Consider the following 27,486-nt stretch of genomic DNA (forward strand, 5'->3'; position numbering starts at 1 on the left):
ATTTGCTGTACTTCTGAGGGAAACCCTCTCCCTTTGGCCCACCTTCTCCAAGTCTAGTGTGGTTGTAGATCAACTAGAACCCACTGGGAAAACTCAACCCGGATTCTAGAAGACCAAGCCCCTCCCTCGTTTAGAGACCGTTAAAGAATGTCTTCAGTTTATTCTGGGTTGAGTTTTCCTCTAACCAAACCAACTCCCAGCTCATTCCTCTGGAGTTGTTGAGCGCTTTCCTGGGAGCTTCTAGGTTGTGGCTGCTCGGACCAGAGGGGACTCTCATCTTTTCTTACTGTCCCTTTAAAATACCTTCATCCAGTGGTTCTCAACACTTTGGAGGGGATTTGAGTCCCGTAGAGAGCTGATAAGAAACACAGAGGCCCAAGCTGGTTGAAGTAGAACAGGGCTGGGCTTTTGTATTTTTACCAAGTTCCCCTGACAGTTCTGATACCTACCGAAGTGTGAGAACCACTTCCGCATGCTCTCTTGCCATTTTATTTGTTTCTTGGCTTGAGTGTTCTCTTCCATTCTTCACTGCTGTCCAGAGGAGATCCAGTTCTCAAGCCTAGACCTTGTCCCCTCGCTCATCCTTTCTGCATCTCACACTGCTTACCATGCAGCTGTCTAGCACCCAGCCAGCTCAGGCACTGTGCTAGGCATGAGTTATAGAGTCCCCTCCCCCCACAGAGCTCCCAGCCAGTCCGGGAGACACATACAGTCATGAGCCGCAGGAGGTGAGGCGGGGGCTGAGCGCACCCACAGAGGAAAGCGCCTGCTGTGCTTGAAAGTGGAGTTAGGCGAAGCTGTCCCGGTAGGATGAGCAGGAATCAACTGGGGAAAGGGGGGAGCGAGACAGCTCTTGCTTTCTAAGAAGGTGGTAGGAGACGCATGAGTCAAAGTAGGGGACGGGAGCTCAGATCATTCAGAGAATGTGAGGTCTGTCGGTATGGGGAAAAATGTACGTGAAATGCGACTTCTGCCTTTGTGACTCACATTTTCCTTTTTGGGAGGCATTGATTACATCTGTTGTTTTAAAAAAAAGGTGTGTATGTTGAAAAGCTCAGAGGAAGGCAGTGAGAGGTAGAATGTAAGAACTTGGTATCCTCACCAAATTAAGTGCTTCCACCTAAAGAACAAAGAAAAAAAATCCATTGTTTATTGCTTTGTCTCCCTTGCTCATCTTCAAGCACCATGAGACTGGGGAACTTCTATCTCTGTGCCCTAGAATGAGCATGGAGCCTGGCAGAGAGAATTCAAGTCAGTGAACATGGGGTGAATGGATGAGTTTGACAATGCACTTCACCTCACTGGGCCTCTGTTTCCTCAACTTGAAATAGAGGCAGATTGGTACAGGTCTTCTCGAAGATTTATCTTACCTTATGACTGACCTCATATATCTCAGTTGTTTGCTTTTGAGGCCCTGAAGTTCACACCTGTCTGCTCGGCTTTACCCACTCATGGCCAGGCCAGCTCGGTGTCAGGCCCCGGAGAGCCAGTTAAAACCCACTAGTTGGCCAGTGCTGAACGAACATGTATCAGGGAAGGCATTGTGGGAAGGCATTGTGCTTGGCATGGGTGGGTGTGCAGTGTGGGACTTCCCTTACCTTAGGAGAGAGTTTATCATCTAGGTAGGGAGATAAGGTAAACGTATGGAAAAATAAATTGCCTGATGCTTCGAGAGAGGGAACGCAAATGTACAGGGTACCAGAGGAGCTACTCTGAGAAGCAGCTCTGTGGCCAATGTGGGTTTTTTTTTTTAATATTTAAGATTTTTAAAAATTTTAAGTAATTACACCCAATGTGGGGCTCGAACTCACAACCCTGAGATCAAGAGTTGCATGCTCCACTGACTGAGGCAGCCAGGCGTCCCTGTGGCCAATGTGTTTTGACCTCCAGGCACCGTTCTCTGTCACCAATGGGCCCGTATTGCAAGTTATTTTCTCTTTTGAATACCCGGTATTCATTCAGAGAAATTTTGTTCCTTCCCATGTCCTATCAGCCAAAGACTTCCAATGGGAAATTCAGACTAGCGTCGGGAGATCCTGTGCTCTTAACACTGAGCTGATTGAAGTCTAGCCAAAAGCAAAGAAACAATGGCAATTATGATCGAGTTATCCCCTCTTGAACATGTGCGTTGTGCCAGGCATTATTTCACTGAATTCTCTTACGTGTTTGACGAGGGGACTGCTGTAATCCCTATTTCCAGATGAGAAGATTAAACTTTAGCTTAGCGCTCAAGGTAGTAATTGTTGGAACCAGGACACAGACCCAGACCCAGACCACAGGCTCATGTTCCGACCTGCTATAAGCCTGCGGCTCCGTCCAGGGTAAATATGTGATTTAGGGCAGTGGTCGGTGAACTACGGTCCCGTGGGCCAGATCCAGCTACCACGTATTTCTGGGTGGCCTGTGAGCGAAGAGTGGTTTTTACATTTTTAAATGGTTGAAAAAAAATTCAAGACAAGAATAATATTTTATGACAGGTGAAAAATTATATGAAATACAAATTTCATGCTGACAAATAAAGTTTTATTGGAACACAGCCACGGTCGTTAGGTAATGCATTGCCTGTGGCTGATGGCTACAACAGTTATATGACCCGCGAAGCCTAAAATATATACTGTCTGGCCTTTTACAGAAATATTTTGCTGACCTCTAATTTAGGGCATTCATTAGGCTTTATGAGATGTTGAAAATTACCTGTCACTTCCCATCTCTGTCTTCATAATTCATGGACAGGCTCTGCTGGGCCAGCTCTCCCATAATCCAGGACTTTATGACTCAGAGTTTTCTTTTCAATGCTTGGATGTCAGATTAAAGTATTTACTTTGTGGCATTGCTGGCTTGATAGTACCTGCCCCAGGTGATTGCCAAGGCGCCATTTTATCAAAGATCAGTTTCTCAGAGAGGACGATGGTATGGCTTTGCCTTGTGACTTTTTTTGGGGGGGTGGTGGTGGAGGTGGTTCTATGTAGCTTATTGTTAAAAGCTGATAGGAGAACAAAACATTTGAAGTTTCCTGTGTTGTCTGGATGTTTTCATGATGTACTTTTTGATTCGAAGGGAATATTGTAGGCCAAAAAATCTTTCTAAGGACTGATCTGTTAATACCACCTGTGAGTTTTGAGGCCACCCTGAGACTGTTCTGGCACATGGAGAGAAGTGGGGCCTGAGTCCTTGCTCTCTGCTAAACTGGGCACACTCCCCCCCCCCCCCCAGTGTGGGGAGTGGGGTTGACTGTGGGTTTGCAGAGAGTCTTTCTCCATGACCTCCGCACCGCTCAGTCAGGGGTGGGAAGCGGGAGCCAGGAAGGCAGCCAGACTGAGAATTTTAGCTCAAGTTCCTCTCCTCACACAGCAGAATCCAAGATGCCAGCTTGCCCTTCTCTGCTGTTCTTGCATCTGTGTTAGCAGAAAATATCTTCTGGTTCTGCTTTTTCTTTGCAAGACAGCTTACCCCTCCCTGTGCCTCCCCTCTCATATCCTCTGCTCCCAGTCCCTGTGAGTGATCGTAATTGTACCGGTCGCTCACTTTGTGCACTCCCTGTAGGTGATTATGTCGCTTCAGACTTGTCACGGCAATGCTGTAAACAGTAAATACTGTTTATACCATTTGATTTTTTAGTTATAAAAATGATCAAACATACACAAATGAACTCCCATAGACCCATCGCTCGGGTTCGGTACTTGTCAATATTTTACCTTGCTTCAGGTGGGTATGGTTATTAGTGCGGCTGACGGGGGATGGGGAGGCCTGGACTCCAGGGCATGTTCTCTTAATTCCTGTGCTCGCCCACCTCTAAAGGAGTGACGTTTGCTGCTGTGTATACAGGACCTACTATGGGCCCCTCAATCCCCACATCAAACCTACAGGGGAGATGGTAGCTTACGGGTGAAAAGAACTGAAGGAGTGTGGCCTTCAGACTCCTTGCTGAGACGTGGTGGTGCCAGGATTCACATCCAAACCTGACCCCAAGTCCTGTTGATTTTTGACCCCACCCTGTTCTCTGTCCTCAATGCCACAATGCAGTGGTAATCAGAGGGGTGGTGGTTTGGCTCGTGGGAACCTCTGTTTGCAAAGCCTTGGAAGAACACAGGGTTACTTCAGGATGGTTCTAAGAGGGCGTGAAAGGCATCTGGGTCTGTGGAAATCACCACTGGCCCTTTGGCCTCTGAGATAGGATCCACCCTTGGCTTTTTGGCCAGAGTGAATAGATAGTGAGAGACCCCTTAGCTTTTTGTGGTCAGCGGAAGGCAGAGCTTGTGATCTTTGGTCCTGATCTTTGGTCCTCTCCTAGGAGGAAGGGGACGGGATGTGGGAGACTGAGGAGTCAGGAAGGCATAGATTATAGATACACCCAGCTGGGTGGGGTGAGGAAGGGGAGGAGTCCATGAAGAACTGGCCTGGGCATAGCAAGCACTTGGTACGTGGTGGCTATTAGCTATTTTTGTCCATACTCTAAGGTGGTTGGTAAGATTTTTGGAGTGGTTTTATTACTCAGATTTAAAAGTAGGAGATTAAATTCAACTGAAGGATCAGCCTGTTTTTGCTTCTTTTTAGGGGTGGTGGTGGCATTGGGGGTAGGTGGAGCAAGAGTGAGCAAAGAATTTAGAGCAGGCAAACTGGTGCATTTTATAGTCACATCATGCACATAATTCACATCTGGGATTGGCCAGAGATCTTATCCTAAGAGAGAAACTTATAAAGTAAACAGTTCTTTAATAATTGCAACCCATGAATTTTGCAAGATGCACTTTGATCAATAGAAACTCAAATGTTTTCAGGGGTAGTTGGGAATGTAAGTAAATGGAATGTGCCAGATAATGAAAAATCACAGTGCCTCTTGATCTTCATATGCTCACGTTTGATAGAAAAAATGAACAGTGTGGATACCATGTTGCTTGGCAACTGACATTGTCCTTAGCATTGAGGTGACGATAGTCGGGAGTGGTGGTGAACTCCTAGGACTTACCCTATCAAAGGAGGAGCTGACACTCAGATCCAATTAATTGCTTGAATGTGACCAGATAAGAAAGCCAGATTTTTTTTTTTTTTAGGAGCTAAAAAATTAGGATTAAAAAAAAAAAATCTAAGCTAAGACTCCTAATTTTCACGTTTTATACTACACACAAACACACATTTAATTTTTATTTGTCAATTATATATCCATAAAGTTGGAAAACACAATGGGGAAAATAGGAAGTGTTCTAATGGAGGTGGATTAGAAAAAAACCATTGTGGATTGAATAAAACATGTCAGGGGGCTGGATTTGGACAATGGAACTCCAATTTAGCACCTTCAGATTTATCATACAATGTGGAGAGAGGGTTTAGACAGGGGTCTGGAGCTTGCCAACTCTCACTCTCTCTCTCTCTCTTTTAAGATTTATTTATTGACAGAGCGAGAGCGAGAGAGAGCGCAAGTAGGGGGACCTGCAGAAGGAGAGGGAGAAGCAGGCTCCCCCCTGAGGAGAGAGTCTGATGCGGGGCTTGATCCCAGAACCTTGGGATCATGACCCGAGCTGAAGGCAGACGTGTAACCAACTGAGCCACCCAGGCGTCCCAGATCACTAGTTTTCAAACTGTATTCCTTGAGGTGCGTCAGGGGGTTCCATAGTGTTTCATTAAAAACGCCCTCTCCACTTTCCAATTTGGCTGTGCTTGAAATGATAAATTGTAATGAACATACTTGCCCAGATACATGTTACACCAAATTTTAATACATTGGAGAACACGCATTAAATGTCCTAATGTGGTTTTGCAACAAAATAAGAATGAGGTAACTTGAACCTTAAAATAAACATAAAACAAAAGCTGCTTGTATCCATGCATACATATACACACATGTACATATATATATAGATGTGTATGAAATGTGGAGCTCTGGGCATGTAGTTGTTCAGAAGATTCTTTTTGAAAAAATAATCCTGCTGCTAAAAATACCCATGGAAACTTCTGGCCTGGGATTTCCTCAGCTCTGCATCTCAAAGTTCACATAGCCTCACCAAAATAGCCCCTCTGGTTACTTTTTTTCTGTGTGCATTTGGAAGAGTTCATCATGCCTCCATCTGTCCCAAGAGGGGAGAGGTGAGCCCGCTGGTCTTCGCAGGCTGGCTGGTGCTCATCCCTTCCATCAAAACCTCCCCTGGCTTTTTTGGGACGCGGAATTCTGGTTGATGCCGACCCTTCTCCACAATCCCCCCTTTTTAAAAAAATTTTATTTACTTATTTGTCAGAGAGAGAGAGAGAGAGCACGAGCAGGGGGAAGGGCAGAGGCAGAGGGAGAAGTAGGCTCCCTGGCTGAGCAGGGAGCCCGATGCAGGACTCAATCCCAGGACCCTGAGACCATGACCTGAGCCAAAGGCAGATGCTTCACCGACTGAGCCACCCAGGCGTCCCTCCACAATCCCTCCTGATGACAGCATCAAGTTCAGAGAGTCACATAGAGGCAGGGTGACTCTGGCTTGGTCTGATGGCTTGTGCTGTGGTAGCACTTTGCCATACTGCCTGGTGGCCTGCCTGTCCCTTGCCTTTTGGACCCTAGGGTAGAAGTGGATGCCAGGTATTCAGGCTACCTCACAACGCCACACTTGTCTTCTGGGGAGTTTCCCATAAAGATGTTTATTGCCTGGCTTCTGGGTTCAGAGGGAGAGCCCATCCCGTCTACCATTTTCATGATCAATGATTTACCTTTCAGGGACCGGTTTTATAGGGAGCTGTTGGGTAATTTTCACATGGGAGATAACTGAGAGTTTGGAAGAATGTACCAAATCCCATAAAACGCTATTTGATTTAAAAAATTGCTTGAAGCAGTTCACATTTTGGTTAATTACGTCAGTGGGTAAAAATAACTATTGTCATATGGTGTGTGGGCTTGGTTGTAGAAGGATAAAGCATCTATTGTTACCCATTGTGTTCTTCAGTCACTTATTATCCATCCCTAAAAAACCAAACATGGATCATGGAAAACCCGAAGATTTGTCACTCGCTAAAATCCAGGCGGCTCTGCGAGTTTACCCGCGAACTCTGCTGTTTCCGAGAGCAGTGCAGAAGCCTTCTTCGTTGAGTCCATTTAAGTGGGTCGACAAAGCCTGGCCTCAAGGCCCGCGGCAGGCAGGGGTTGGTGGCCGGCGGGCCTGGAAGCGCGTAGGTTCCGTGGTCCCAGCAGAGACTTGGCCAGCAAGGCAGCTGAGTGCTCCCGGGAGTGGGGAGGGTGCGGAGCTTCTGCGTCAGGGAGGCCGGTGCTGGAATCTTAGGCTTCCTGGCTGTAAGATGCTGGGTCAGGAACCTCACCTTTCCAGGGCGTAGTTGGGGACACACACAGTTCCTGCCTCCTGGGATTGTTGTAAGGCTTAAATGAGATGTTGAACGGAACCCGTATAGCACCGAAACTGGCCAGTAGTTAAGAGCTCAGTCAGTATTGTAATAACTAGAGTCGGCCAGCATAAAGTCCCTCCACGGGGCCCCTCTTGAGGTGGTGATTCCACCACTGTTCTCTTACACATCACCCTCGAACCCCTTGAGCCCCTCGCTCCCTGTCCCCCGCGTTTACCATGTCCTCGTGCACCCCTGCCCCTGGAGCGGGGTGGCTCCTGGCTACCTCTCTGCCTTGCACCGTCCTGTTCTTTCCTGCTTCTTGTGCCTGTGAGCTCCTTAAGTGCCCTGGGTATCCTCGGCACCTGGCCCAGAGCCTGGTGCAGCGCGGGGCTGCGGGAAAGGGGCTGAGTGGCAGGGACTGGAAGGGGCTCTGAGTCTGGAAGCCGAAGGTCATCAAGGGAGCTGAAGGGTCGTAGCTTCAGAGGTTCCGTGAAGCAGGAAGATAACTATTAGGCTGGGAATATAGAAACCTTGTTTTGTTTGAGGCTCAGGGAAGTCTCAGACGTGGGATCTGTGTGCATATATCCTTCTGCTGTTTAAAGTTGATGAAACGGATGACTTGGAGAGACCCTCAAGCCCCAGAGCTCCCGACTGTCCGGGGCAGTTGACCCTAAACCTCTTGGTCACCATGCTGGGCCGTGCCTACCAAATTCACAGCCTCTCAGTGGTGACGGGACACGAGCTCTGTGCCGAGGGTCCTCTGTGTGCCCTGGCAGACCTCGGCCCACTCATCTCCACCCTGCCCTGCCGCTGGGAGGAGGGTGACCTCCAGGTCTACACCCGCGGAGACCCTTGACCTCCAGGAAGCTCCAGATGGAGATGTGGAGACGCAGCCCCTCAGCCCATCTCCTTACCTGTCCCACTGCTGCTGCCTCGGGACTCTTGCCTCCCTTACTGGCTCCCCTTCCCTCCACCCCCACGCTTGTAAACAGTCCCTTTTAAACTGTCCTCAGTTCCCCTCGCTCAGTGTGCCATCTGTCCCTGCCAGGGTCCGGGAGAATATTAGCATGTTTTAGAAGGAGGAATCTAGCAGTTCTGTGTATTTTTCACTGTGCATTGAAGGGAGAGGCGAGAGGAGGGGCGACCAGGTGCGTGGATGAAGGCACAGAGTCTGGCTCTCACCTTTGGTGTTCTTCGTGAAGGGCCTGCATTTAGGTTTTGGCCTTTTGTACTCCACATGAAGGGTCAGGGATGGAGTCCCAGTGATACTCTGACAAGAGGGGAACAAAAGCACACTGCAGCACATCTTACCCTGTTCGGGCACTTTAACATTTTTTTGTGAGTGCATACTGAGCACTGCAAAACAATTAATGTGGCCTGAGTTTTGCTCAGCCCTAGGAGGAGGCTTTTTCTGTGATTTAGGGCTTGGGGTTAGGAGGATTTGGTTTATGATGGCCGCAGTATGGAAGTGGGGAAGTCAAGGTGATTTGGGCAAGGAAGCATTTTAGGACATAACCCCTGAGTGTTCCCATGGAGGGTGAAGGGAGTTATTCTGAAGTTGATAGAGTGGGAGACAGGTTTAAGGGGGGCAGTTACAGAGGGACTTGGAGAGAGGGGAAGAGAATATTTATGAGTGTGTTTTGGTGTGAATGTGGGAGTGATGTTTATGTGTAGAGGAGCTGGGGAGAATTTAGAAGTTTTAGGTAAATGCAGCTAGTGACCTCTGTGAATGTAGGTGTTGAATAGAAGAATCCAGTGTTCAGAGTGGACCACTGCTGTGATGGCTGCAGCTTTGGCTGAGTTGGGATGGCATCGAGGGTAGTGTTCATAGTTTGGTTTTCTTGGGGGCCTGGAAGAGGATCCTTGTGCCTGGAGCCACAGTTTCAGGACTGGTGGTAGTTCTCAAAGAGAAGGAGGAGTTTTGGCTCATCAGCATAAGCAGAGGGAAACAGGAACACATCTCTCCAGGAGCGGAGCGGTGAATAAGGCTGTGGAAGGCTCACCAGCCTGGGTCTGCTCCTCAGAAAAGAAGAGGGACAAGGCTCTACTCTCAGTGTAGGGTGTTCAGTTAATGCCACCACTGGGTTGACTGGTAGGGTTCTACTGTGCCTGGGGAGTGTAGGTCACCAGAAGTCTGTGGCAGAATCAAAGATAGTGTCATATTCCTTCTTGCATGTCAGTATGTCTTCCTTCTAAATCAGTGAGCTCAAAATCTCCTCTCAGTGTTTGTTTCATTTGCCTATTCACGGGGGCCTGTGGAAGCCTTGGGTCATCTGTATGGGTGACTTTGCAGAGGAGGAGCGAGAAGTGGGGGTGAGCTGTGAGTACACCTTATGGGTCTGCATCCCAGGAGACAAGGGGTTGGGGAAGCATGGTGAAAGTGGTTGAGGTCGAGGTAGAAGTCAAGACCTGGGTTCTGGTTTTGGTGCTGTGTGTCCTTGGGTAAGCCACTTACTGTCTCTGGGCCTCAGTGCCCACCTCTGTAACTGAGTTGTTGCTCACTTATTTAAATGCTTTAAAGGTATGAATTTCAGATTGCCTGTTGGTCTTGCCTTGGTGTTGTCATCTGTAAAATGGGGATAAAAGTACTTTGCAGAATTGCTCTGAAGATTTAAAGATGCTAACAATCTCTTTACAGAGATTTCATCCTCACTCCAAGAAGGCGGGTATGATTATCATCCCGTTTACAGATGTCGACACGGAGGGACAGAGAGGTTAAGGTCCCTGCCCGAAGCCACAGAGCCAGCAGACGGTGGAGCTGAGTGATTTCCCCCAGGCAATCTGATTCCAGATCCCAAGCTCTTAGCTGTGATTCCGTGACTCAGTTCAGGCAAGGGATGTAGAAAGCCCACCTCAGTGCCTGGCACACAGTAGGCGTTCGGGGAACTTGAGTTCCTTCCTTTTTATCCTCAGAATGTGTCTGGGAGTGGAGGTCCCCAGAGCGCTTCGGTCTCAGCTTAGTTTTCTGTCCGTGTTCACAGTGCTTTCTCTCTTTTCCGATTGCCCAAGTCTGCTTTTTCAAATCTCCCTATTTATTACCTTCTTCTTCTCCACCTGCCTGCCTCTTCCTTCAGGAAACTTCCTTTCCCTTCTTCCTTCTAGTGGCTGAGCTTGACTACACAAAGTTACCTACCTCCTATCTTTAAAAAAAAAATTGAGGTGAAATTCATAATTAACGATTTTGAGGAGCAAGGTCAGTGGCGTTTAGTACATTCACAGTGTTGTGCGACCACTAGCTTTATGGAGTTCCTGACAGTTCCGTTACCCAAAAGGAAACACAGTAGCCATTAGCAGTCACTTCTTTCCCGCTCCCCCAGCCCCTGGCGACTGCCTGTCTGCTTTCTATTTCTCTGGATTTCCCTTTTCTGGATATTTCATATAAATGAAATCATACACCATATGGGCTTCTGTGTCTGGCTGCTTTCATGTAGCATGATGTTTTTGTGGTTCATCTACGTGGTACCAGGTACCAGAATTTCGTTCCTTTTTTATGGCTGAGTAGTATTCCATTGTATGGGTCAGAGCATGGTGTTTACCCATTTATCTGTTTATGGAAATTAGGTTGTCCTACTTGGCTATTGTGAAGAGTGCTGCTATGACATCAACCTATGAGCCATGGGTTCGGGGTCTGTGACTTCTGGTGTCCCCTGAGTTGTAGCCACGAGGCAGGCTCCCTTACAACCCTCTTACAGATGGGTCTGCTGAAGCCGGGAAGGAGCAGCCTGGAGCCTCAGAGGAGAAGGGGACGCACCTTGGATTCTGAGTACTGCTACCACTGGGCTTGGCTCCGCATACTAACTCTAGTTTAACTTCTGCCAAGAGGGAGGGAGTTAGAGAGTTGAAATTGCTGGTTTTATCTCTAGCCTCAAGCATCTGTTTTCATCTCTCCTTCCTGTGCCTGGGGCAAGTGACCCTAGCCAGGAGACTCCACTGCGTGACCTTGGGCTGTGTACTCTGAGCCCCAGGGTCCCTATCTGTAAAGTGGGGATTATAATTCCCGTTTTATAGGGTTGTGGCGACGATTAAGTAAAACGGACTGCTTGCTTCTTTTCCTATCGGGATTTGGGGTGGCCGGTTTAGGGAGCAGTGGTGGAAGGGCACTTGGATGCAGGCTGATTTCTGTGGGTGCCTTGTGGATTAGCACCACTAGGGCTGTTCTGGATCCTCTTAGAAGGGGAAGGAGCTGAGGTTACACTTGTCATGTTAGCTGTCACTGCTGGGGAGTTGTCCCCAGCTTCCTTTTCTCTGCAGTTAACTTTGGTGCTGGTGTATGAATCTGTGGAAGTGGGTTGCCTCCCATTTCACCTCCTACAAACAGGCTTTGAGCTAATTTTAGAAAGATGAGTTTTCTGTTGATCGTATTCTTTAAAAAAGTATTTACAAATTTCCCCCATGCCAGGTGTTTTGTGGGGTATTTTTTGCAAGGTTCTTTTTTTCCTGTGGTCAGTGGAAGAGTCTGGGGGTCCGGCAGACCTGGGCTTGCATCCTGGTTTTACTTCTCTCTGATCAGCTCTGTGACCGTGGATCGCAGATCAGTGGCCTTTCATGTTCTTCACCTGTAAAAACGAGGGTTAATGTGAAAATTAGCTGCCTTGCTTTGTAGTTACTGTGTCAACTAGTGTCCTTTGGGTTTTAAATATTGGACAACCCAAATAAAAGTACTTAAATAATGAGGGGTATTGCATCTCCCCAGGCAAGAAGTCTGGTGGTAGGACAAATGTAGGAATGGGTTGATTTAGTAGCACAAGGATCCAGGTATTTCCAGCCCTTTTCTCTTCATCAGCCATCCTCAGCAGGTAGGTGATTTCTCACCTCCTTGTCACAGACAGGCTGTAGCAGCTCCAGACATCATGGACAGATCTGATGAAGTCCAGCAAGCCAGGATGGTTATTATCTTTCATATAATTCCTTTTTATTAGTGAGGAAGCTTTTCCCCCCCAGAACCCCCCTGTGGACTTCTTTTTGTTCCCTTTGTCCCATGTCTTAGTCTGGGCTTTTTATGGTCCCCCGGGTCCTGAGGAAAGGATTACAGTGTTGAAGCTTTATTTAGGAAGTCAGGGCCAGTGAGGTCAAGATGAGGGGAAAGAAGGCAGGGGGGAGGCCAGGAGAGACTGAAGCCGCGTGATGCCGTGTGCGTTTGCTCTGGCTATCATTTCACGCTGAGCCACGGAGAGACACGGCTGCTGTGTTCACATGGCACCTGTGGGCGGGCTGCCAGGAGGAACCGTAACCCAGATTTGTCAAGAACCCTCTTCCTTTGCTTGTGGAGTTTTTGGAAGGTAGAGGGAAGAAAGGTGACACAGATAGCTTTTGAAATTGGTTTTTAAACCTTCCTGAAGTCCTAGTATATTTCTCACCAGTTGCTCTACATGGGGAGGCAGAGGTAGGTAGCTAGCGGTTAAGGACGGGGACCCTGGAGTCAGGCTGCCTGGGTTCAAGTCCAGACCCTGCAGCTCAACAGCCCACAAGGGACCTGTTCCTACATTTAGGGTTGTTTGGAGCATTAAGTGAGTTAATATCTGAAAGCACTTGGAACAGTGCCTGACAGAGTCAAGCTCTGTGCCTATTGATGGTGACTTTTGCCCTTTCACCTCTAGAACTCAGAGCTGTTTGGCACGTTGTCCCATGTAATGACCATCAGCCAGTGTTTACTGAGTCTAGGGCTGTATAGGACACAGCTCGAAACGCACAGGCACCCTTTGCCTCCGTGTACGCCCTCCTCTGACTTCCCTCATTGAATGGGGTACCTTCCGTCTGTCCTCCTGTGGTTTGTTTCGCCTGCTCCCCCCCCCCCCCCCCCAGCTGTGAGCCCCACATGGCACAGAGGCTGTCTGCCTCCACGCTGGGGCCTTACGCTGCTGGGCCCATGTGGGTGCATGAGAATCGCTGATTCAGTGAGTTGTCAGTGCTTTCTACTCTACCTTCAATTACTTAATTATAGACACGTCTTACTTCCTTCCTTTCCTAAAAACAGTTTGAGGGCAGGTCCAGATCGTCCATGTTTGTAAGCAATATTTGGGTGGATGGTTGACCGAATGGATTCCAGTTCAGGACACAACACATAGAGGTGCATGTGAGTACATAGTAATATTGCAAGGGGCTAGGATGGGCCAGTCTAGAGTCATGAGGTTGGGTAGTTTATGTTTTCTAATTGCTGGGCAAAAAAAAAGGGGGGGGGCTTACTGCCATGTGCTGACTTGCTTAGCAACCTGGTGCTTGTCTTTCTCTCTCCTGTGGTCCATCAGGGACTAGAGGATTGATGCCTGGCATGGATGGATGGCAGGGGCTGGATGCAGGAAGATGGGCTGGAAGAGGGCAGGCTTGAGGGTGGGGGGGGTGGTGGAAATGGAAAGTGGGGGGTGGTAGGAAGGGAGAATTAGCAGGACGTGGGCCCCAAGATTGTGGTGAGTGAAGAACGAGGAGGAATGCTTAGATTCCTTTGAGAACTGGTGCCTAAGCCCTTGGGAGACAGGCTGGGGAGCAGACCTTTCTTTCCGTCGGCCTAACCCTCGAGATGAGAATGAATGTTGTCTTCACCTTCTCCATTTGGTAAGCGCAAAGGATATTTCCTTTGGGTTGGGTTGGGTGGGGTACTCAGGCTTCTGGCCCTGAACGGCCTGGGCCTCGGCCTTGCTGTAGGAGCTTGGGGCAAGTTTTCTCCCTCCTCTGGGCCTTAGGAATTGCTTCCTTTCCAAAACAAGAGGCTCATTCCTTTCATCAGGTCATTTAGAGAGTGCCTGCTGTGTGCACCATTCTAGGCACAGGCACAGACAAGGTTTCTGTTCTCACGGAGCACACATTTTAGTTGAAGGAGGCTGATGACAACTGAGGTGAATACAGAGGAGAAAAGAGTCAGGGGTGCTAAGTTCCACTGGTTGGTTGGAGAAGGACTCCCCTGAAGAGGTGGCATTTTAGGCCATGACACTGGAAGGTCTGGGGTGGAGTGTTCTTGGAGAGAGGAATCAGTGTGTAAAGGCTGTAAGAGAGAACCAGCTTCAGGAATGTTGCAAAGGGCATGATGAGATTACGGGGCTGTGGTTAAGAGTTTGGATTTTATTCTAAGTGTGATGGGAAGCTGGAGGACATTTTTTTCTCACTAGAATCTCTTTTGATTCTTTTCCTTTTCATGAGGGCCATACTTTGAAAAATCCCTTTAACCAAAAAGGTGTGTTTACTAAACAGTAGAATGTACAACCTCAAATTATTTTAGGTTTTTAAAATATGGGGGAAATAATTTATGGATCGTGATGAATAGCTGTGAGGACCTTCCAGGGATCTAAAGATGGCAGACTGAGACACTCAACTAAATAAATAATCTTTAAGGTTGCCCTGTTTCAAACACTCGTGCAAAGGTGCATGCCATATAATTAAGAAAAAAAAAAAAAAAAAAAAAGATTACTGCCATCTACCGGTAGAAGGAAGAAGCTGGATTTTTGCGCCACAAAAATCCCGTACCCAGTAGATTTCTTCTCTTACGCACCTGGCTTTACGTTCTGTACCTGCGACCTGAAAATGGCTCTGGGGAGGGGGTGTCACGGTCTGCTTTTCTTCGTTCCTGCCCTAGAGATTCTCGACTCCGCTTGCCTGTCCTTCTGCCTCCATTCCTGATGCGGTGGCAGGAGGGAGTGCTGACCTGGGGAGCTGCTCCCGTGTTGGCTGTATCTGTGGGGAAGAACACTGGATGGCTCGGCCTCCATATAACCGAGTTAATCCATTGTTTGTAACCGACCTCAGGTTTCACTGACTTCCCTTATTCAGTGTCCTCGCACCCTAATGCCTGCCAGTGGGCCTTTTTTTAACGTACTGGTTAACACCCCCTCCCCATTATTAAATTCTCAACTGTTTTATTCCTGATTTGCATTTTCCATGGCTGAATGAATGCGCTGACTTCCGTTTTCTTTTTCTGTTACAGATGGCGTGCGCAGGTGACTGTAAGTACCACGTCCTTCTCTTCTACTCTCTTGTGTTGTTCGCTACCGCCCCCTGATGGACATAGCGGCACTTACAGCAATGTGAAAAATCACAGAAAATGCTCAAACTCGCTTGGTTTCCAGTTTTTCTTTAGAACTGGAGTGACTAAGGCAATAGCAAGTGAAAAAAAGATTTCAGTCAATTGAGCAACTTTGACAAATAAAAATTTTATATTTTCTGTGATTTCCCCCCCCTGCAGCCTACATCTGTGGGTGATTTTTAAAAAAGACTTAGTTCTCATAAGGCAGTATGATTTATATTTATGTGCTGCCATCCCATAAGTATATTTTTGGGTTGCTACATTGCTCCATGATTTTTAAAGTGTGTATAGGGTTTGTGTAACCTTTGGAAAACCAGACGTAGCCTCCTGTATATTTTGCTTCCATATGGAGGGCTGAGTCCTGGTTTCTAACTGGTGTTGGACCATTGAAGTTCTCCCTGGTCTAGAGGAAAATGAGAAGAATAAGGCTATGATAGGAAGTTTTAAGGGAAGCTAAAAATATTTAATTGAAAGCACCATTTATTCTGCAATTATGTCCTTACTAATTTTTTGGGTCATAATTTGTTTCTGTAAGAAATAAAGATAACAGTATTTGGTCATTTTTAAAAAATGTACCTTTTAGAATAAATAAAAATTGGTAGCTTTTATCTGTCCTCAAAATTTGGGAGCTTTTTTTTTCCTGATTGATAAAATCCCAAAGTCTGTGAACCACGGAGATAAAATAATTAGAATGTTCTTCCATTGCCACACGAAGGGGGCAGATCTTGCTGAAACCTTCCAATAAAGCCAATCTCAGTTAATAACAGTGATTATGCAAAGTCTGTACAAACAATGGGAAGAGCTCTGCAGTTGCTTTTTCTTGTTAATCAGTTTGGTAAATAAGCTGGTAGGTGCCTTGTACAGACTTGAATCATTGGTGGCAAAGAAGAAAACCTGTATACATCGAGGTAGTATTTTAAAGCAGGAGAAGAGGAGATGAAGGAACTATGATTCATTTTTAAAATCGTAATAAAAACCTGTTGTATCGCGAGTATGTAGTGGGAGGTGCCATTTTGTTAGTTTGTGTGACCACTGTTTCTGGCTGCTCAAATCGGTCACATTTATCACTGAAGAGCTTCCTGGCGCCTTACTAAGATGAATGTCACAGATCACAGTGAAGCCTCAGACACAGGAAAGAAAAATGAAACACAAACTAAGAAGTCTGTGAAACACAGCATAAGAAGTCTGTGAAACACAGCAATGTAATAATGAGAATGCTCTCCTAGGACTTTGAGTAAAATCACATGGTAATGACCAGCAGGATGGGACTCAGATTTTATAAATGTCCAAATCCAGTGACCTTGGTTAGCATATCATGATACCTTAAAAACAGTCCTTTATGTTTAAAATAGTGTATTAGAGCTGACAACAGAGGAACTCGAGGAGGAGAGGTTCTAAGGGACCCATTCCAGGTCACACAGCTAAGGGGTGGAGGAGGTCCTCGTGTCCAGGTCTGAATTCTCTTCATGTCATTTTGTCTCATGCCATCTTAGTGCCCAAAAATGGCAGAGCGTTCTCCTAATATCAGGGTTTGGCAAAAAAATTAGCTTCTGCATCTTGTAAGACCTCTCCACGGGCGGTGTTTTCTAAGAATGACAAGAGAGACTCCTTTTGCATCTTCGGTCTTTTTTGGTATCAGCTTCTATATAGATTTCATCCATATTCAAGTCAGAGCCAACATTGCTGATCTCTGTCATTTTTGTCTCTGTTTTAAAGCCTCTGTCTCACACACGTGCATGCTTGTATGCAGATGTATATAAACTTAGTTTGTTGGAGGGAAGTCCAGGAGACAAAGAAAAGGAAATGAAATTCTGTGATTGTACAATTCACTTCTGAAAAGTAGACATGTAGAGCAGTCCTGACTCTTACCTTTCTTTCTTTCTTTCTTTCTTTCTTTCTTTCTTTCTTTCTTTCTTTCTTTCTTTCAAAGATTTTATTTGAGAGAGAGAGTGCATGAGCCAGGGGCGGGGGCGGGGAGCAGAGGAAGAAGCAGACTCCCCACTGAGCAGGAAGCCTGCCGTGGGGCTCGATCCCAGGATTCTGGGATCATGACCTGAGCCAAAGGCAGATTGAGCTACCTGGGCTTACATTTCTTTTTTAAATATAATTTCTGCCGTCCTTTGGGAAACATTATTTAAGTGGAACCCATCTTTGTGTTTGACATTGAAGCTGTTTTCAACAATACAACCAGTGTGACCACAACCTGGGAAAACACGGGCAGCACTGCTCCTGAGTACGTGAGTACAGAAGTGACCAAGGCGGACTGGAAGGGGACCACCTCTGCTGAAGATCAAACAGGGGATGGCATCACAGGCCTCAGCCCAACAACTTCGTACACGTCCTTTGTCACTTCAGAAACAGTCACTAGTCCCATGGCCGTCGGTGACACAACAGGTAAGATGAGCTCCCAGGAATGGTCGTGAACCGTTCCTTTTCATCCTGTACCTAGAGCCTTGTCCATTCAAGTTGCCTGTTGGGGGGAGATTGGTTTTCGTTAACGGTGGAAGAGGAGAAAAGATTCTATATTGTTTCGAGCCCAGGAGTTCAGGCGGCAGGATTATTCGGTGTTAGGGTCCTAGGTGTTTTGGGAGGTTTTAAGTAATTCCAAATGTCCAGTTTTAAAAATCCTGTGCTGTTATTGGCTAATATTTACTTTTCTGCTAACGCTTGGGAGCAGAGACCTCATGAGACATGTGTTGTAAAGGTGTCAGTAATTAGTAGGCTCCTTTTAAGCTCTGCGGGAAAGTTGATGGTGTGTTTGCGTCCTCAGGAGTTTTTGCTAGACCTGAAAGGTTGGTATACTTTATAGAGGAATGCATGTTTCAAATAAAATAATAGCCCTCTGACATTTGGTAACGTTTAGATTTTTATTTAGCTTAGATGTCAGAACCCTGAGCCACGTGTTATAGCTGCAAATTTAGCTTGCTCTCTCTTTTTTAAGCTGAAAAGAAATAAATATAAAAAAGAGACGAGAAGCTCTTTTAAAGCTGAGAAGAACCAACAGTTGAAAAATGAGATCCTCTGTTGGTGTTCTGATCTGGGGACGTAATCTCTTTGGTGAGGGCCATGGGAGCTTGACCTCTTGGAGCCCATGGCTTGAAGTGACCACCTGCTTAGCACAGTGCTTTCAGCACATGGAACAGGCAAAGGAAACCAGTGGTTGTCAGCAGGTTGTTTTTTTTTTTTTTTTTAAGCCAGGAAACAATTTCTTTAAATAATAAAATATTGCCCAGACGCCCAATAAGTAAAAAGAACTGGAAGGAGTGGAGCTACAGGGTTGGGGCATCACAGGTACCCTCATAAAACACTTGGAGCTCCTCAGAGCAGAGTTTTAGAGGCAGAAAACCCTATGATAGAGGTTTTCTATATTATGAAAGAGAGAAGAACAGGAGGAGAGGGCAGGGAGAAGACGAAGAGAACAGAGGAGGAAGAAAAAGACAGAATTTAGACATGGTGATGGGGACAAGGGAACACAGCATTGGTGACCACTGGAAAGAGGAGGTGGGGAGGTAGCAAGAAGCACCCAGCATCACTCTACCAGAAAGTCCCTGCGACAGGGCTTTGTTCATCAGCTACTATTTACTGAGCACGTACTATGTGCTTAGTTGTTCTTAATACATTATCCTGTTCTCACAGTAACCCTGAGGGCCACAGTGATACACTGTTAATGCCGTGGAGGTAGGTTTGATCTGAGGGCTCCGTGATGGAGCATGAAGTGGCGGGGACCCAGGGAGCCTGGCTCTAGAGAACCACGGTGCGCTGAAACTGCTGACAGTGACCCAGAGTCCTTCCACTGGCTACGTGATGACTGTTACATTTCTTTTCCAAAGTAAAAGGATGCAGGAGTGACCCCATTTAGAAATCTTTGGACCCGAAATGTTTGATGGGAAGGGTAGCATCACAGAATGGATTAGCTCGCTGCAGAGCCTACCAGGCCTTCCATGGAGTTCCACGCCTGCAGACCTGGGGCGGGGGTTTGCTGTACCCGCCGCAGGAGCCGTGCCTTATGTGCTCAGCGCTGGAGCCTTGGGTTCTAATGTCCCCGATGCCACCAGGGATGTGTGTTCTTGAGCTCAGTCCGCCTCTCGGTCTTTCTACCTTGCCATCTCCAGAATGAAGGGAGTGGATGTCATGTTGGCCGAAATGGCTGGTTTCTGTCACAGCTAGCCAAATAAGGGGATGGAAAGAATGGGGAGGGGATAGGTTGGAAGTCTTCTGACGCACCCCTTTGGGGGTTGAAACACAGGGAGGAGCTCCTTAGTTGAAATGTCAGGGTGCTCTGAAGTGATATGATTTGTATTATCTTGACTCGAGACCTTTACGGGTAGCAAACAATCACTCTGTTTGGTGCTTTGTTCCTAATGCCCCAAACAGATATGATTAAATGCTGCTGTTTGACAGTTTCGAAGACAGTTTCGAAGAGTGTCAAATCACCATTGATGTGACCTGTTGAGAATACTACAGATCCTTAAAGCCTTTGGCTATAGGTGTATTCTTTTCTCCATAATGCTATAGATGCTTTTTCCCGCTGTGAAATGACGGACTTGCCCTGGACCCCGTATCAAGACAGTATTTTTGTGAGTCACATTGAAACACTAGTGACCCCAGTCATTCTTAACGAAAGGTGACTGCAGATATCTTGTTCCATCAATGCCCATTGTGTGTTTTTAAAACAGAGCCGAGTCCAATTTCTGGTCTTCACGTCTCCTTCGTGGGGGTGACGCAAGCTACTCTTACCTGGGAGAATGCCAATGGCACTGCTGCCTGCCGACTGCTCCTTGAAGGCATTGGAAGTCCGAAGGAGTGGACTCAAGACTTAGTGGTCAATATATCGGGCCTGGCACCAGGGACTCGACACAAGGTCACCCTGTCTCTTTTAGAACCAAATGAACAGAGAGAGTCCTTGGTCGTGAACAGTGTTTTAGGTGAGTTACAAAGGTGTGCTTCTTGTCTGCCTTGCTGGTTTTGACTTTCAGTAGCTTAATAGTTTTAAGAAATGTCGTTGTTGCATTTCTGTAGAGTTTTAAATGTATAGAGAGCTTTCCTCCACATTTTAGTTTGACCCTACATTTGTATGAAGAAGGGGGAAATGTTCTTATTTTACAGATCAGATCCTGGGGCTCGGAATGGTAATGGGGGTTGAAACTTTTTGAGTCTGGCGTCCCGGAAAGGAGCTGGCCCCTTTAGCTCTTTAAACTTACTGTTGAACAGATAACAGATGTGTTAACTCAAGTAGGGCCATTGGAGGAACTTGCCACGTCCACTGAAAAAAGGAGTGCTTAGCAAGTGAGTCTAGTAGACATCGTCTGCATTGCCAATGGAGTAACCATTTGCAGATTTTAAGCATTTTCAGAGGTAACCCTGTGGATTGAGAAGAACAAGTACTTAATTCCCATTTTACATGCAAGGAAACGGGACTACAAAGCCGGTGTTAGGATTCTTGACTGCAAGTGACAGAAACCAGACTTAAATTTAAGTAGCTCGGGCTAGGAGAGCAACTTATTGGCTCGTGTCTGTTTTCGCATTGTGGGCAGCAAGGCCTTGAAGAAAGAGACAAAGGGGACTCCCATCTCCTCTTCCTGGTTCCTTCTGTACCAGCCCTGTGGTCAGAGTGGCTCCCACCACACAGCTCAAGGGGAAAGGTCTACCTGCAGGCGCCCTGTTCCACCCGCTATCAGAAGGGGTCTGGCCCAGGGGAGAAGTTTCTAGAGTGGGCTCTGCTTAGCCACGTTTGAGTCCTGTGGCTGTTCCGGGATGACCACGTTTGGAGCCGGGTGGGAGAAGATTTCCCGAAAGAAGGGGAAGAGCTGCAAACCGCTGAGTTGCAAAGAGAAGCACAGATATCTGGTGGTACCTGGGATGAAAGTAGAAAGTAAAATATCTGCCAAAAATCAGGGCTTTTGTGGGAGGATGTATCTGTCTCAGGGGAAGGAAGGGAAGAATTTGTGGAGTAGCGCTGCGGACACTGTCTGATGCGTCCTCTTGTGGGGCAGGTGCTGCAGGGGGACAGGACTGGGCTTCTGTTGCAGTTAATGTATTTGACTTTTGTGTTTGAAACAGATGCCAACAACACAGAGAGCTCCTCCCAGCAGCCCAGGACCCCCAGCGCCCAGATGTATAAATACCACTTCGAAGCTACAGCCCTGTCTCCTCACCATCCTCTGACCCGAGACACGGAAGTCCTGCTGTTCGGGTTGAAGTCCAACACACAGTACGAGGCCACTGTTTATTCTCAAGCAGCAGATGGCACAGAAGGACAGCCCCGGAACGTGACTTTCAGGACAGGTACGTTGAATTTTGTGGAATGTCTTCAGCCGAAGTTTTCTCACACAAAGTTTGGTCCTCCGTGATTCTGGTTCTCAGTGATCTCTTGCTTCACACGCAGTTTTGTTGTCAGAGGGAGTTTTCTGGAAGAGGTTTTGGGTAGAGCGGATCTGGTGAGTTTCTTCTTCACTCTGCAGCCGAGACGTTTCATTCTTGTTCTTTCCGCTCAGTAAAGCGTGTTGCGCAGCTATTACGTGCAAACGCCAGGTGCTACCTCATGCCTGTGCACGTGAACCAGTGAGACAAACTGGTATAAGAGTTTTCTCTTATTAGTAGATATTCATGTTGTCATGGTTGGTTAATTATTTTGCCCTTCAGATAAGCACACAAGTTTTTAATTTTTTTGGCCCAGCCTTGGAACGCATCCTGGTCTTTCTGTTGAAGCTTGCTGGCATGCACATTGCTGCTTCCTACCTGTAAGTTAGTGTACTTCCACTCTGTTTTGGATTGGTGCTGATGAGGGAGCAAAGAAGTGCATGGTTCCTCCCTGATGGGACGTGTGTATAGATGGGGAGTTGAGAGAGACACACGCATTGAGAGGCACGTGGTCAGGCCCCATGGGCTCAGGAATAAATGTCGCACCAGCATCACCCTCAGGCAGTTGGCTGAGGCAGCATGAAGTAACTCTGGTTACCTGATCCAAAAGTGTATCTGTTCTCAAAGGCTGCCAGAGACCCATAGAATAGAGGGGTGGGGGCTGGGTGACACAGGGCAGAAAATGAGACTAGTATCCAGGAAACTCTGGAAGGCTGGATCACACTGGACCGTCAGCAAAGTCTGCTTCCTGGATGGCTGTGTTGGGGAGGGGAAGCGCTGTCCCCAGCTTGTACGTGGATGCCAGATACTTCCTCCCACCAAGGAGGATTGGGGTGCTGTTTAGAAGAGGGGGTTGGGTGCTGCAGAAGGAACACGTGGCCACTGTCCACGGCAGCTGCCCACGGAGTGCTCTGGGCATTGGAAGTCTGGAGCACGATTTTCACATCAAATCCCAAGGGAAGGCCTCTGCTATAGGCAGGATTTGAACTTGCTTTGAAGAGAAAATAGGATTTGGATAAACAGAGAGCGGGAGGAAGACATGTCCGTTGAGGCAACATTGTGGGTGAAGGTCCCTCAGGGACCCAGCAGACTGGCAGGTGGAGGGCTTGGTAGAGGGTGGGTCAGGTTGGAGGAGGGGGAGGAATGGGCCCTTCAGGGGTGCCTTTGACAGCGGTGGGGCTGTCCTACACGCAAGATGCTTGTGCAAGAGGGTGAATGGCCCCCTTGCCAAGCAATGTACCCCAGAGCTGGATCCATCCAAAGACCCTTTGCTTGATTTGCTAAAAGGGGTTTTGTGGATTAGTGTGGGTCTTGGGTTCCCCGCTTTTAAAGTAGTTTGAGCAGAATTAAAGTAATAGTGATGATGTTTTAGGCTCTCGGTCGTATGGAAACACACAGCCTGGTTTGTGTTGAGCTGTCCCAGCACTTGATAAATAAAAATTATAGTAACCTTCACCCTCTCTATGTGGCATGCGTGTGTATATATATGTAGACATATACGTACGTACGTATACGTACACACGCACATACATGTATCATACCAGGCATTTTTCAAGTGACTAGTTAGGTGGGATGGGGTTAAGGAAATCATCAGAGCATTGTCGAGACCCCTGAGACTAGTTGTGGTAGAAAGTCATCTCTAAGGCTGAAGAGCAAGGGGGAAGAAGTGGGGCTTCTGGAGCCCAGTGAGGGCTGGGGCAGTGAAGGAGGCAGCCAAGCCAGAACAGCAACCCAGAGCAGAGGCAGTGGGAGGAAGCCGCGACTGCTTTCTCCTCCCCCTCCAGGTAGCCAGCTCACCGGGTCTGGAGGTGGATCCCGATCCCAGGCCATCTCGCAGGGTCCCCCCTCCCCCCAGGCCCAGGGATGCAGTGCGTAGGAGTGAGCCCCCCGCCAGGGCACAGAGCAGGCAGGAGAAGGATGGAGGATGGGTTGGGAGCGTGGGGTGAGCAAGTGGCAAATAACTGGAACTCTGTGGTATCTTTTCTTTTTTTCTTTTTCTTTCTTTCTTCTTTTTTTTTTTTTAAAGATTTTATTTATTTATTTGACAGAGAGAGAGAGACAGCCAGCGAGAGAGGGAACACAGGCAGTGGGAGTGGGAGAGGAAGAAACAGGCTCCCAGCAGAGGAGCCTAATGTGGGGCTCGATCCCAGGACTCTGGGATCATGCCGTGAGCCGAAGGCAGACGCTTAACGACTGAGCCACCCAGGCACCCCTGTGGTATCTTTTCTTGAGGTTAGGAGTGTTACCCCAGTTTTACAGATGAGGAAACTGAGCTCAAGTGATTTTCCTAAGATCTACCCAGCTGTTAACGCAGAACTAACCTTGGAACCTGGACCTGCCTCATGCTGAAGTGTGTGATGTTTGATTGATCCCGTATAGTTCATTCCGGATGGATAGATGCTTGAGAGGGTTTCTGGGTCATCCCAGCACCTGGGCAGGCATGAGTGGAGTCCATGTTATTGTTTGAGGAGCCTGTCGCAGCTCTAAGAGTAAATGCACAAAAAGAACAAAGACTAACTATGCAGTTGCAATTGGCAGGTTGTTTTTCACTGATGATGCTGATGCCGCCGTTTGCTGGGTCCCCCATACTTACACGTTGTGGTTGTGGGTAAATGGTGTAGGACAGGAAGGCGCAGTCGCTGAGACTATTTCTTACATTAGATGACAGGCCGTGATGATGGTTTTGCTCTCTCTCTCTCTCTCTCTGGCTTGGCCATTCTGGTTACTGTTCACTCCTTATGTGTCTTCACAGTTGCCAGTCAAGTTTTTGACCTTAAAGTTGTGGACATCAGTGCGACGAACATGACCCTGAGCTGGAAAATCAACGATAATGAGTCGTCCTCTGTCTATGCCTACGAGATCCAGGTTGCTGGGCCAACTGATTCCTTCACCCTCAGGACCAATGAGACGGGGGTCATCATCACTTCTCTCAACTCCAGTACCTTGTACAACATCACAGTGCGCCCTTTCCTTGGCAACGGTTCCGAGGGCGTGTCGGGTTTTCTCCAAGTGTATACCCGTGAGTTCACTCATTGCTTTGCTAAACTGTCTCGCCTGCCTGCTATGTGCTAGGCCCAGATACGAGACAGAGCTCTGTTCCTGCCCTCAAGGAAAGCACGGCTCAGTGTGTGAGCCCACAGGGATTCGGGATGTGTGCTCTAGTAATGGCGATCATTGACTGACCCTCCCCCCCACATGCTGAGCATTGTGCAACGTGCTTTCCTTGCACTGTCTCAGGTGATGGTCACAAATCTGTGACATGGTTGGCGTTAGCCTTATTTTATGGACGAGGAAGCCACGGCTGAGAGAGATGCTGTAGGCAGGTGTCACACCTGGTAAGTGGCAGAGGTAGGATTAGACAGTTGGGCTCTCTTGACTCCAACCTGGGCTTGACATGATCATTCTAGTCTGGTGGAGGCAAATTGATGCACGGAGACAAAAAGAACCTGGCTATTCATGTCCCTTTGTCTTTTGGATACTGACATTATAATGAAGCAGGGCACAGATATATCTCATCCTTTCTTTGCTTAACTGTGCCTTAAAGATAAGATGATAGGCAGCAAATAAAAAGTTTTCTGTTCCAAAGAAGGTCCAGTAATTAAAATAAAACAATAATGGTATACCAGCAGTATAGGGTATAATAGTATCAGTATTGTACCATGTCGGGAGCTTTACGATCCCTGCTTTGTAGATCAGAACGCTGCAGCCCGGTGCAGCGGAGTGATTAGCCCAAGGCCACAGAATTAGCTAGCAAGGGCAGAGCAGAAACTTGTGCCTGGCTCTGGACCCAGGGCCCATTTCACAGAACGCTTTACTTGGGTGTCTGTTGCTTCCTAGGAAGCACATCTTAGGCGTTTTGTTTGTTTTTAACGGCGCAAGTGAGGTGGGGGGAGAGCCATAGGGAGGGGCAGAGAGAGAATATTAAGCAGGCTTTATGCCCAACATGGAGCCTGACCGGGGCTTGATCTTAGGACCCTGAGATCATGACCTGAGCCAAAAGCAAGAGTCGGAGCTTAACTGACTGAGCCACCCACGCTCCCCCACACCTTAGGCATTTTTACAGATGTCTTCTGGACTGGCTCTTTGGGGTAAATGGAATTTGCTTTCACTTCTCCATCTTTCACATTTTTTACTATTTAATCCCTTTATTAGTTAGGGTTAGGTTTGGCTGTGAGTAACAAAAAACTCCCCGAGTTTGCATGGCTTAAACAAAACAGGAGTCTTATTTTTTTGGTCATCATGAAAGAAGCACAGTGCCGGGCAGGATGGGATGGTAGACTGTTAGCCAAGGCTCCATCACAGGAAACAGAAGCTATGAGCTTTTTTAAGCCGAAAGGAATTTAATCTTGGGAACTGAGGGTTTGTAGAATTATTGGGACGGTTGGTGCATTAGTTTGCTAGGGCTGCCATAATACCACAGACCGGGGAGCTTCAACAACAGAAATTTATTTTTCACGGTTCTTGAGGCAAGAAGTCTGAGCTCAAAGTGATGCATGGGGGTTTCCTCAGAGGCTGCTCTCCTTGGCTTCAGATGGCTGCCTTCTCCCTGTGTCTTCACATGGTTGTCCTTTGGTCTGCACATGTCTGTGTCCTTATCTCCTCGGCTTATAAGGACCCCAGTCATACTGGATTAGGGACCACACTAATGACGTCATTTTACTTTAATCACCTGTTTAAAGACCCTATCTCCAAATGTACCTCACATTCTGAGGGCACTGAGGGTTAGGACTTCAACATATGAATTTTGAGGGGAAACAATTCAGGTCATAACAGCTGAAGAGCAGGCTTTACGCTGGGACCAGCAGTGACTCCTACCCTAAGGGTGCAGCTTTGTCACAGCAGCTCCAGGAATGTATGTTCTGAGCTGTAGTCTGGGATCAGCAGCCACAGTGTTGGTTCTAGAGCTAAGCAGCCTGAGCTCTAGCCATTGCATCTACCCTCCAGCTACAAGGGGGACAAGGGGCAGAAGATACTGCTCCACGCTTTCATGATACTTCGAAGAAGTCAGACAGTACTCCTGCTCACACCCCATTGGCCAGAACTTAGTCACATGGATCTTCTAGCAGCAAGGGAGGCTGGGAAATGTAGTCCTTATTTCCGATGACAATGTACACCCCTAAAAATCTGGGGCTGTATGACTAAGGAAAAAGCAGGGTAGGAAATTGGTTTTAGCAGTCAACAGCAGCCTCTGCTTCATGTCCCTAAACAGAGGTTCATTCATTTCTGGTGAATGACTTCGTACAACCAAAAAGCATGCTTGTTCTTATAGCTAAGTGTTTTCTCAATGGTCAGAAATACCAGTTTCTGAGGGGCTTGTGTTGTAGATGATAATACAAAGAAGAGAAAAAGACAGGTCAGGTGTCCCAAGTGTGCATTTAATCTCAGTGTAAATATTTTTGTGAAGTTCAGTCGCCCTTGTCTTCTGGAGAAATAGGTTCTTAATCTAGTTGTTTACTTTCTTCCCTCAGCCCCTGGTCCAGTTTCTGACTTTCGAGTGACGAATGTCAGCACGAGGGCAATTGGCTTAGCTTGGTGGAGCAATGACTCAGATTTCTTTAAGATACTTACCACAGAGAATGGAACTGGAAAATCTCAGGTGAACACAACCACCGACCAAAGTATTGTCATTGGTGACTTATCCCCTGGAACCATGTATCATTTTGAAATACATCCACAAGGACCAAATGGGACTGAAGGGGAGCCCCAGAGAGTTTGCAGTAGCACCGGTAAGCAAATAGGCTGTGTTTTCTGTGAAACAGTTTCTTAAAGGAAATCAGTGTAATTTATAATGTCAGATCTTCCAA

The 27,486-nt window shown here is 47.3% G+C and overlaps 1 protein-coding gene across 1 annotated transcript in view; it reads left to right on the forward strand.

Moving 5' to 3' along the window:
• The first annotated feature begins 11,042 nt into the window (after window positions 1–11,042).
• The window catches only part of PTPRJ (protein tyrosine phosphatase receptor type J), a 56,687-nt gene continuing 40,243 nt past the window's right edge, over window positions 11,043–27,486 (forward strand). Inside the window, exons 1-6 of the mRNA XM_008700963.2 lie at window positions 11,043–15,242; window positions 17,492–17,716; window positions 19,999–20,247; window positions 21,383–21,607; window positions 24,435–24,701; window positions 27,151–27,408. Coding sequence (XP_008699185.1) covers window positions 15,224–15,242; window positions 17,492–17,716; window positions 19,999–20,247; window positions 21,383–21,607; window positions 24,435–24,701; window positions 27,151–27,408 — 1,243 coding nt within the window. The 5' untranslated portion in view covers window positions 11,043–15,223. The remainder of the gene's footprint in view (window positions 15,243–17,491; window positions 17,717–19,998; window positions 20,248–21,382; window positions 21,608–24,434; window positions 24,702–27,150; window positions 27,409–27,486) is intronic.

This window comes from Ursus maritimus, unplaced genomic scaffold, assembly GCF_017311325.1.
Source record: "Ursus maritimus isolate PB19 unplaced genomic scaffold, ASM1731132v1 scaffold_23, whole genome shotgun sequence".
Taxonomy (NCBI): domain Eukaryota; kingdom Metazoa; phylum Chordata; class Mammalia; order Carnivora; family Ursidae; genus Ursus; species Ursus maritimus.